Here is a 12,390-nt window from a genome sequence, read left to right on the forward strand (position 1 = left end):
TATAAAGGTGGATGAGGGAGGGTGTAGACAGAACAATGGTGGATGATGGAGGGTGTAGACAGAACAAGGGTGGATGATGGAGGGTGTACACAGAACAAGGGTGGATGAGGGAGGGTGTAGACAGAACAAGGGTGGATGAAGGTGTAGACAGAACAAGGGTGGATGAAGGTGTAGACAGAACAAGGGTGGATGATGGAGGGTGTAGACAGAACAAGGGTGGATGAAGGTGTAGACAGTTTAAAGGTGGATGAAGGTGTAGACAGTTTAAAGGTGGATGAGGGAGGGTGTAGACAGAACAAGGGTGGATGATGGAGGGTGTAGAAAGAACAAGGGTGGATGAGGGAGGGTGTAGACAGTATAAAGGTGGATGATGGAGGGTGTAGACAGAACAAGGGTGGATGAGGGAGGGTGTAGACAGTATAAAGGTGGATGATGGAGGGTGTAGACAGAACAAGGGTGGATGATGGAGGGTGTAGACTGTATAAAGGTGGATGATGGAGGGTGTAGACAGAACAAGGGTGGATGAGGGAGGGTGTAGACAGTATAAAGGTGGATGATGGAGGGTGTAGACAGAACAAGGGTGGATGAGGGAGGGTGTAGACAGTATAAAGGTGGATGAGGGAGGGTGTAGACAGAACAAGGGTGGATGATGGAGGGTGTAGACAGAACAAGGGTGGATGAAGGTGTAGACAGATCAAGGGTGGATGAGGGAGGGTGTAGACAGAATATGGGTGGATGAGGGAGGGTGTAGACTCAACAAGGGTGGATGAGGGAGGGTGTAGACACAACAAGGGTGGATGAGGGAGGGTGTAGACAGAACAAGGGTGGATGAAGGTGTAGACAGTATAAAGGTGGATGAGGGAGGGTGTAGACAGAACAAGGGTGGATGATGGAGGGTGTAGACAGAACAAGGGTGGATGAGGGAGGGTGCAGACAGAACAAGGGTGGATGATGGAGGGTGTAGACAGAACAAGGGTGGATGAAGGTATAGACAGAACAAGGGTGGATGAGGGAGGGTGTAGACAGAATATGGGTGGATGAGGGAGGGTGTAGACACAACAAGGGTGGATGAGGGAGGGTGTAGACACAACAAGGGTGGATGAAGGTGTAGACTGTATAAAGGTGGATGAGGGAGGGTGTAGACAGAACAAGGGTGGATGAAGGTGTAGACAGTATAAAGGTGGATGAGGGAGGGGGTAGACAGGACAAGGGTGGATGAAGGTGTAGACAGAACAAGGGTGGATGAAGGTGTAGACAGAACAAGGGTGGATGAGGAAGGGTGTAGACAGAACAAGGGTGGATGATGGAAGGTGTAGACAGAACAAGGGTGGATGAGGGAGGGTGTAGACAGAACAAGGGTGGATGAGGGAGGGTGTAGACAGAACAAGGGTGGATGAAGGTGTAGACAGAACAAGGGTGGATGAGGCATCATGACCTCCTGACCTTTATGGCTCAAAGTCAGTCACCAAAACACAGAAGAGTTACAGAGACATTTAGAAAGAATACAGATATCCACAACTATAATGTCAAAATATAAAACAGAATTAAAAGTAATAATAAAATAATCATAAAAATATACATTGATTCTTTCACAGATGAGGAAAATGTTATCAGTGCAACTGATTTCACATTAAATCATTGAATAAGATGCAGTTATGTTACGAGGCTGAGGCAGTGTTTCTGCTGGTGGTTTGGACAGTCGCACTGAGGGTATTTTAAGTTGTGAAGAGTTTAACACAACTGATTCACTTAACTGATAACTGACACACTGGGAAAAGGCTGTGTGTCAATATCACTTTAATCTTGCTACTTTCAACAAGTTTGTTCTTATATGAACCGATTTAGAGCTCCTACTTTTTAGCCAAGTTCTCATCAGTTGATTATTGATTAAACCCAGAGTCATGGACTCAGAATGAGTGTGTAGACGGACATCAGTTTGTCTTTGTTTCTAGTGGAGCTGCTGCAAGACCAAACTCCCCTCAACCCAGCTGTGTGTCCATGAAGAGTGATGGGTCAATGGATCTCCCTCTCACCTTCAGAGAAGGATCAGTCTTGAAGGAGAGGTATTCATTTCACATCCTCTTGATCACTCTAATCTCATCCTCAGAGACCTGCATACCACTGTAATGCAGTGAGTACATGCTAATTCATATTAACTTGATAGGACACATCACTTATGTCTCCATACACACCAGTGTGTGATACTAGTCTGACCAAAGCCATGTTTACACTATATGATCATCACTACAATTGTGCTAGTGCAAATAATAATCACAAATCATGAAAGGCTTGTGTAAAAGAAAAAGGGTGTAAAAAGAACAAGGGTGGATGAGGGAGGGTGTAGACAGAACAAGGGTGGATGATGGAGGGTGTAGACAGAACAAGGGTGGATGAGGGAGGGTGCAGACAGAACAAGGGTGGATGATGGAGGGTGTAGACAGAACAAGGGTGGATGAAGGTATAGACAGAACAAGGGTGGATGAGGGAGGGTGTAGACAGAATATGGGTGGATGAGGGAGGGTGTAGACACAACAAGGGTGGATGAGGGAGGGTGTAGACACAACAAGGGTGGATGAAGGTGTAGACTGTATAAAGGTGGATGAGGGAGGGTGTAGACAGAACAAGGGTGGATGAAGGTGTAGACAGTATAAAGGTGGATGAGGGAGGGGGTAGACAGGACAAGGGTGGATGAAGGTGTAGACAGAACAAGGGTGGATGAAGGTGTAGACAGAACAAGGGTGGATGAGGAAGGGTGTAGACAGAACAAGGGTGGATGATGGAAGGTGTAGACAGAACAAGGGTGGATGAGGGAGGGTGTAGACAGAACAAGGGTGGATGAGGGAGGGTGTAGACAGAACAAGGGTGGATGAAGGTGTAGACAGAACAAGGGTGGATGAGGCATCATGACCTCCTGACCTTTATGGCTCAAAGTCAGTCACCAAAACACAGAAGAGTTACAGAGACATTTAGAAAGAATACAGATATCCACAACTATAATGTCAAAATATAAAACAGAATTAAAAGTAATAATAAAATAATCATAAAAATATACATTGATTCTTTCACAGATGAGGAAAATGTTATCAGTGCAACTGATTTCACATTAAATCATTGAATAAGATGCAGTTATGTTACGAGGCTGAGGCAGTGTTTCTGCTGGTGGTTTGGACAGTCGCACTGAGGGTATTTTAAGTTGTGAAGAGTTTAACACAACTGATTCACTTAACTGATAACTGACACACTGGGAAAAGGCTGTGTGTCAATATCACTTTAATCTTGCTACTTTCAACAAGTTTGTTCTTATATGAACCGATTTAGAGCTCCTACTTTTTAGCCAAGTTCTCATCAGTTGATTATTGATTAAACCCAGAGTCATGGACTCAGAATGAGTGTGTAGACGGACATCAGTTTGTCTTTGTTTCTAGTGGAGCTGCTGCAAGACCAAACTCCCCTCAACCCAGCTGTGTGTCCATGAAGAGTGATGGGTCAATGGATCTCCCTCTCACCTTCAGAGAAGGATCAGTCTTGAAGGAGAGGTATTCATTTCACATCCTCTTGATCACTCTAATCTCATCCTCAGAGACCTGCATACCACTGTAATGCAGTGAGTACATGCTAATTCATATTAACTTGATAGGACACATCACTTATGTCTCCATACACACCAGTGTGTGATACTAGTCTGACCAAAGCCATGTTTACACTATATGATCATCACTACAATTGTGCTAGTGCAAATAATAATCACAAATCATGAAAGGCTTGTGTAAAAGAAAAAGGGTGTAAAAAGAACAAGGGTGGATGAGGGAGGGTGTAGACAGAACAAGGGTGGATGAGGGAGGGTGTAGACAGAACAAGGGTGGATGAAGGTGTAGACAGTATAAAGGTGGATGAGGGAGGGTGTAGACAGAACAATGGTGGATGATGGAGGGTGTAGACAGAACAAGGGTGGATGATGGAGGGTGTACACAGAACAAGGGTGGATGAGGGAGGGTGTAGACAGAACAAGGGTGGATGAAGGTGTAGACAGAACAAGGGTGGATGAAGGTGTAGACAGAACAAGGGTGGATGATGGAGGGTGTAGACAGAACAAGGGTGGATGAAGGTGTAGACAGTTTAAAGGTGGATGAAGGTGTAGACAGTTTAAAGGTGGATGAGGGAGGGTGTAGACAGAACAAGGGTGGATGATGGAGGGTGTAGAAAGAACAAGGGTGGATGAGGGAGGGTGTAGACAGTATAAAGGTGGATGATGGAGGGTGTAGACAGAACAAGGGTGGATGAGGGAGGGTGTAGACAGTATAAAGGTGGATGATGGAGGGTGTAGACAGAACAAGGGTGGATGATGGAGGGTGTAGACTGTATAAAGGTGGATGATGGAGGGTGTAGACAGAACAAGGGTGGATGAGGGAGGGTGTAGACAGTATAAAGGTGGATGATGGAGGGTGTAGACAGAACAAGGGTGGATGAGGGAGGGTGTAGACAGTATAAAGGTGGATGAGGGAGGGTGTAGACAGAACAAGGGTGGATGATGGAGGGTGTAGACAGAACAAGGGTGGATGAAGGTGTAGACAGATCAAGGGTGGATGAGGGAGGGTGTAGACAGAATATGGGTGGATGAGGGAGGGTGTAGACTCAACAAGGGTGGATGAGGGAGGGTGTAGACACAACAAGGGTGGATGAGGGAGGGTGTAGACAGAACAAGGGTGGATGAGGGAGGGTGTAGACAGAACAAGGGTGGATGAAGGTGTAGACAGTATAAAGGTGGATGAGGGAGGGTGTAGACAGAACAAGGGTGGATGATGGAGGGTGTAGACAGAACAAGGGTGGATGAGGGAGGGTGCAGACAGAACAAGGGTGGATGATGGAGGGTGTAGACAGAACAAGGGTGGATGAAGGTATAGACAGAACAAGGGTGGATGAGGGAGGGTGTAGACAGAATATGGGTGGATGAGGGAGGGTGTAGACACAACAAGGGTGGATGAGGGAGGGTGTAGACACAACAAGGGTGGATGAAGGTGTAGACTGTATAAAGGTGGATGAGGGAGGGTGTAGACAGAACAAGGGTGGATGAAGGTGTAGACAGTATAAAGGTGGATGAGGGAGGGGGTAGACAGGACAAGGGTGGATGAAGGTGTAGACAGAACAAGGGTGGATGAAGGTGTAGACAGAACAAGGGTGGATGAAGGTGTAGACAGTATAAAGGTGGATGAGGGAGGGTGTAGACAGAACAAGGGTGGATGAAGGTGTAGACAGAACAAGGATGGATGAAGGTGTAGACAGAACAAGGGTGGATGAGGGAGGTTGTAGACAGAACAAGGGTGGATGAAGGTGTAGACAGTATAAAGGTGGATGAGGGAGGGTGTAGACAGAACAAGGGTGGATGATGGAGGGTGTAGACAGAACAAGGGTGGATGATGGAGGGTGTACACAGAACAAGGGTGGATGAGGGAGGGTGTAGACAGAACAAGGGTGGATGAAGGTGTAGACAGAACAAGGGTGGATGATGGAGGGTGTAGACAGAACAAGGGTGGATGAAGGTGTAGACAGTATAAAGGTGGATGAGGGAGGGTGTAGACAGAACAATGGTGGATGATGGAGGGTGTAGACAGAACAAGGGTGGATGATGGAGGGTGTACACAGAACAAGGGTGGATGAGGGAGGGTGTAGACAGAACAAGGGTGGATGAAGGTGTAGACAGAACAAGGGTGGATGAAGGTGTAGACAGAACAAGGGTGGATGATGGAGGGTGTAGACAGAACAAGGGTGGATGAAGGTGTAGACAGTTTAAAGGTGGATGAAGGTGTAGACAGTTTAAAGGTGGATGAGGGAGGGTGTAGACAGAACAAGGGTGGATGATGGAGGGTGTAGAAAGAACAAGGGTGGATGAGGGAGGGTGTAGACAGTATAAAGGTGGATGATGGAGGGTGTAGACAGAACAAGGGTGGATGAGGGAGGGTGTAGACAGTATAAAGGTGGATGATGGAGGGTGTAGACAGAACAAGGGTGGATGATGGAGGGTGTAGACTGTATAAAGGTGGATGATGGAGGGTGTAGACAGAACAAGGGTGGATGAGGGAGGGTGTAGACAGTATAAAGGTGGATGATGGAGGGTGTAGACAGAACAAGGGTGGATGAAGGTGTAGACAGAACAAGGGTGGATGAGGGAGGGTGTAGACAGAACAAGGGTGGATGATGGAAGGTGTAGACAGAACAAGGGTGGATGAGGGAGGGTGTAGACAGAACAAGGGTGGATGAGGGAGGGTGTAGACAGAACAAGGGTGGATGAAGGTGTAGACAGAACAAGGGTGGATGAGGCATCATGACCTCCTGACCTTTATGGCTCAAAGTCAGTCACCAAAACACAGAAGAGTTACAGAGACATTTAGAAAGAATACAGATATCCACAACTATAATGTCAAAATATAAAACAGAATTAAAAGTAATAATAAAATAATCATAAAAATATACATTGATTCTTTCACAGATGAGGAAAATGTTATCAGTGCAACTGATTTCACATTAAATCATTGAATAAGATGCAGTTATGTTACGAGGCTGAGGCAGTGTTTCTGCTGGTGGTTTGGACAGTCGCACTGAGGGTATTTTAAGTTGTGAAGAGTTTAACACAACTGATTCACTTAACTGATAACTGACACACTGGGAAAAGGCTGTGTGTCAATATCACTTTAATCTTGCTACTTTCAACAAGTTTGTTCTTATATGAACCGATTTAGAGCTCCTACTTTTTAGCCAAGTTCTCATCAGTTGATTATTGATTAAACCCAGAGTCATGGACTCAGAATGAGTGTGTAGACGGACATCAGTTTGTCTTTGTTTCTAGTGGAGCTGCTGCAAGACCAAACTCCCCTCAACCCAGCTGTGTGTCCATGAAGAGTGATGGGTCAATGGATCTCCCTCTCACCTTCAGAGAAGGATCAGTCTTGAAGGAGAGGTATTCATTTCACATCCTCTTGATCACTCTAATCTCATCCTCAGAGACCTGCATACCACTGTAATGCAGTGAGTACATGCTAATTCATATTAACTTGATAGGACACATCACTTATGTCTCCATACACACCAGTGTGTGATACTAGTCTGACCAAAGCCATGTTTACACTATATGATCATCACTACAATTGTGCTAGTGCAAATAATAATCACAAATCATGAAAGGCTTGTGTAAAAGAAAAAGGGTGTAAAAAGAACAAGGGTGGATGAGGGAGGGTGTAGACAGAACAAGGGTGGATGAGGGAGGGTGTAGACAGAACAAGGGTGGATGAAGGTGTAGACAGTATAAAGGTGGATGAGGGAGGGTGTAGACAGAACAATGGTGGATGATGGAGGGTGTAGACAGAACAAGGGTGGATGATGGAGGGTGTACACAGAACAAGGGTGGATGAGGGAGGGTGTAGACAGAACAAGGGTGGATGAAGGTGTAGACAGAACAAGGGTGGATGAAGGTGTAGACAGAACAAGGGTGGATGATGGAGGGTGTAGACAGAACAAGGGTGGATGAAGGTGTAGACAGTTTAAAGGTGGATGAAGGTGTAGACAGTTTAAAGGTGGATGAGGGAGGGTGTAGACAGAACAAGGGTGGATGATGGAGGGTGTAGAAAGAACAAGGGTGGATGAGGGAGGGTGTAGACAGTATAAAGGTGGATGATGGAGGGTGTAGACAGAACAAGGGTGGATGAGGGAGGGTGTAGACAGTATAAAGGTGGATGATGGAGGGTGTAGACAGAACAAGGGTGGATGATGGAGGGTGTAGACTGTATAAAGGTGGATGATGGAGGGTGTAGACAGAACAAGGGTGGATGAGGGAGGGTGTAGACAGTATAAAGGTGGATGATGGAGGGTGTAGACAGAACAAGGGTGGATGAGGGAGGGTGTAGACAGTATAAAGGTGGATGAGGGAGGGTGTAGACAGAACAAGGGTGGATGATGGAGGGTGTAGACAGAACAAGGGTGGATGAAGGTGTAGACAGATCAAGGGTGGATGAGGGAGGGTGTAGACAGAATATGGGTGGATGAGGGAGGGTGTAGACTCAACAAGGGTGGATGAGGGAGGGTGTAGACACAACAAGGGTGGATGAGGGAGGGTGTAGACAGAACAAGGGTGGATGAGGGAGGGTGTAGACAGAACAAGGGTGGATGAAGGTGTAGACAGTATAAAGGTGGATGAGGGAGGGTGTAGACAGAACAAGGGTGGATGATGGAGGGTGTAGACAGAACAAGGGTGGATGAGGGAGGGTGCAGACAGAACAAGGGTGGATGATGGAGGGTGTAGACAGAACAAGGGTGGATGAAGGTATAGACAGAACAAGGGTGGATGAGGGAGGGTGTAGACAGAATATGGGTGGATGAGGGAGGGTGTAGACACAACAAGGGTGGATGAGGGAGGGTGTAGACACAACAAGGGTGGATGAAGGTGTAGACTGTATAAAGGTGGATGAGGGAGGGTGTAGACAGAACAAGGGTGGATGAAGGTGTAGACAGTATAAAGGTGGATGAGGGAGGGGGTAGACAGGACAAGGGTGGATGAAGGTGTAGACAGAACAAGGGTGGATGAAGGTGTAGACAGAACAAGGGTGGATGAAGGTGTAGACAGTATAAAGGTGGATGAGGGAGGGTGTAGACAGAACAAGGGTGGATGAAGGTGTAGACAGTATAAAGGTGGATGAGGGAGGGTGTAGACAGAACAATGGTGGATGATGGAGGGTGTAGACAGAACAAGGGTGGATGATGGAGGGTGTACACAGAACAAGGGTGGATGAGGGAGGGTGTAGACAGAACAAGGGTGGATGAAGGTGTAGACAGAACAAGGGTGGATGAAGGTGTAGACAGAACAAGGGTGGATGATGGAGGGTGTAGACAGAACAAGGGTGGATGAAGGTGTAGACAGTTTAAAGGTGGATGAAGGTGTAGACAGTTTAAAGGTGGATGAGGGAGGGTGTAGACAGAACAAGGGTGGATGATGGAGGGTGTAGAAAGAACAAGGGTGGATGAGGGAGGGTGTAGACAGTATAAAGGTGGATGATGGAGGGTGTAGACAGAACAAGGGTGGATGAGGGAGGGTGTAGACAGTATAAAGGTGGATGATGGAGGGTGTAGACAGAACAAGGGTGGATGATGGAGGGTGTAGACTGTATAAAGGTGGATGATGGAGGGTGTAGACAGAACAAGGGTGGATGAGGGAGGGTGTAGACAGTATAAAGGTGGATGATGGAGGGTGTAGACAGAACAAGGGTGGATGAGGGAGGGTGTAGACAGTATAAAGGTGGATGAGGGAGGGTGTAGACAGAACAAGGGTGGATGATGGAGGGTGTAGACAGAACAAGGGTGGATGAAGGTGTAGACAGATCAAGGGTGGATGAGGGAGGGTGTAGACAGAATATGGGTGGATGAGGGAGGGTGTAGACTCAACAAGGGTGGATGAGGGAGGGTGTAGACACAACAAGGGTGGATGAGGGAGGGTGTAGACAGAACAAGGGTGGATGAGGGAGGGTGTAGACAGAACAAGGGTGGATGAAGGTGTAGACAGTATAAAGGTGGATGAGGGAGGGTGTAGACAGAACAAGGGTGGATGATGGAGGGTGTAGACAGAACAAGGGTGGATGAGGGAGGGTGCAGACAGAACAAGGGTGGATGATGGAGGGTGTAGACAGAACAAGGGTGGATGAAGGTATAGACAGAACAAGGGTGGATGAGGGAGGGTGTAGACAGAATATGGGTGGATGAGGGAGGGTGTAGACACAACAAGGGTGGATGAGGGAGGGTGTAGACACAACAAGGGTGGATGAAGGTGTAGACTGTATAAAGGTGGATGAGGGAGGGTGTAGACAGAACAAGGGTGGATGAAGGTGTAGACAGTATAAAGGTGGATGAGGGAGGGGGTAGACAGGACAAGGGTGGATGAAGGTGTAGACAGAACAAGGGTGGATGAAGGTGTAGACAGAACAAGGGTGGATGAAGGTGTAGACAGTATAAAGGTGGATGAGGGAGGGTGTAGACAGAACAAGGGTGGATGAAGGTGTAGACAGAACAAGGATGGATGAAGGTGTAGACAGAACAAGGGTGGATGAGGGAGGTTGTAGACAGAACAAGGGTGGATGAAGGTGTAGACAGTATAAAGGTGGATGAGGGAGGGTGTAGACAGAACAAGGGTGGATGATGGAGGGTGTAGACAGAACAAGGGTGGATGATGGAGGGTGTACACAGAACAAGGGTGGATGAGGGAGGGTGTAGACAGAACAAGGGTGGATGAAGGTGTAGACAGAACAAGGGTGGATGATGGAGGGTGTAGACAGAACAAGGGTGGATGAAGGTGTAGACAGTATAAAGGTGGATGAGGGAGGGTGTAGACAGAACAATGGTGGATGATGGAGGGTGTAGACAGAACAAGGGTGGATGATGGAGGGTGTACACAGAACAAGGGTGGATGAGGGAGGGTGTAGACAGAACAAGGGTGGATGAAGGTGTAGACAGAACAAGGGTGGATGAAGGTGTAGACAGAACAAGGGTGGATGATGGAGGGTGTAGACAGAACAAGGGTGGATGAAGGTGTAGACAGTTTAAAGGTGGATGAAGGTGTAGACAGTTTAAAGGTGGATGAGGGAGGGTGTAGACAGAACAAGGGTGGATGATGGAGGGTGTAGAAAGAACAAGGGTGGATGAGGGAGGGTGTAGACAGTATAAAGGTGGATGATGGAGGGTGTAGACAGAACAAGGGTGGATGAGGGAGGGTGTAGACAGTATAAAGGTGGATGATGGAGGGTGTAGACAGAACAAGGGTGGATGATGGAGGGTGTAGACTGTATAAAGGTGGATGATGGAGGGTGTAGACAGAACAAGGGTGGATGAGGGAGGGTGTAGACAGAACAAGGGTGGATGAAGGTGTAGACAGAACAAGGGTGGATGATGGAGGGTGTAGACAGAACAAGGGTGGATGAAGGTGTAGACAGTTTAAAGGTGGATGAGGGAGGGTGTAGACAGAACAAGGGTGGATGAAGGTGTAGACAGAACAAGGGTGGATGAAGGTGTAGACAGTATAAAGGTGGATGAGGGAGGGTGTAGACAGAACAAGGGTGGATGAAGGTGTAGACAGAACAAGGATGGATGAAGGTGTAGACAGAACAAGGGTGGATGAGGGAGGTTGTAGACAGAACAAGGGTGGATGAAGGTGTAGACAGTATAAAGGTGGATGAGGGAGGGTGTAGACAGAACAAGGGTGGATGATGGAGGGTGTAGACAGAACAAGGGTGGATGATGGAGGGTGTACACAGAACAAGGGTGGATGAGGGAGGGTGTAGACAGAACAAGGGTGGATGAAGGTGTAGACAGAACAAGGGTGGATGATGGAGGGTGTAGACAGAACAAGGGTGGATGAAGGTGTAGACAGTATAAAGGTGGATGAGGGAGGGTGTAGACAGAACAATGGTGGATGATGGAGGGTGTAGACAGAACAAGGGTGGATGATGGAGGGTGTACACAGAACAAGGGTGGATGAGGGAGGGTGTAGACAGAACAAGGGTGGATGAAGGTGTAGACAGAACAAGGGTGGATGAAGGTGTAGACAGAACAAGGGTGGATGATGGAGGGTGTAGACAGAACAAGGGTGGATGAAGGTGTAGACAGTTTAAAGGTGGATGAAGGTGTAGACAGTTTAAAGGTGGATGAGGGAGGGTGTAGACAGAACAAGGGTGGATGATGGAGGGTGTAGAAAGAACAAGGGTGGATGAGGGAGGGTGTAGACAGTATAAAGGTGGATGATGGAGGGTGTAGACAGAACAAGGGTGGATGAGGGAGGGTGTAGACAGTATAAAGGTGGATGATGGAGGGTGTAGACAGAACAAGGGTGGATGATGGAGGGTGTAGACTGTATAAAGGTGGATGATGGAGGGTGTAGACAGAACAAGGGTGGATGAGGGAGGGTGTAGACAGTATAAAGGTGGATGATGGAGGGTGTAGACAGAACAAGGGTGGATGAAGGTGTAGACAGAACAAGGGTGGATGAGGGAGGGTGTAGACAGAACAAGGGTGGATGATGGAAGGTGTAGACAGAACAAGGGTGGATGAGGGAGGGTGTAGACAGAACAAGGGTGGATGAGGGAGGGTGTAGACAGAACAAGGGTGGATGAAGGTGTAGACAGAACAAGGGTGGATGAGGCATCATGACCTCCTGACCTTTATGGCTCAAAGTCAGTCACCAAAACACAGAAGAGTTACAGAGACATTTAGAAAGAATACAGATATCCACAACTATAATGTCAAAATATAAAACAGAATTAAAAGTAATAATAAAATAATCATAAAAATATACATTGATTCTTTCACAGATGAGGAAAATGTTATCAGTGCAACTGATTTCACATTAAATCATTGAATAAG

General features: G+C 47.2%; 1 protein-coding gene across 1 annotated transcript in view; it reads left to right on the forward strand.

The window, feature by feature from the left end:
- The window catches only part of LOC143474465 (uncharacterized), a 125,137-nt gene that overhangs the window by 36,190 nt on the left and 76,557 nt on the right, over positions 1–12,390 (forward strand). The window contains exons 7-9 of the mRNA XM_076971931.1: positions 1,953–2,063; positions 3,426–3,536; positions 6,842–6,952. Of these exons, the coding sequence (XP_076828046.1) occupies positions 1,953–2,063; positions 3,426–3,536; positions 6,842–6,952 (333 nt within the window). The remainder of the gene's footprint in view (positions 1–1,952; positions 2,064–3,425; positions 3,537–6,841; positions 6,953–12,390) is intronic.

Source organism: Brachyhypopomus gauderio, chromosome 14 (assembly GCF_052324685.1).
Source record: "Brachyhypopomus gauderio isolate BG-103 chromosome 14, BGAUD_0.2, whole genome shotgun sequence".
NCBI lineage: Eukaryota > Metazoa > Chordata > Actinopteri > Gymnotiformes > Hypopomidae > Brachyhypopomus > Brachyhypopomus gauderio.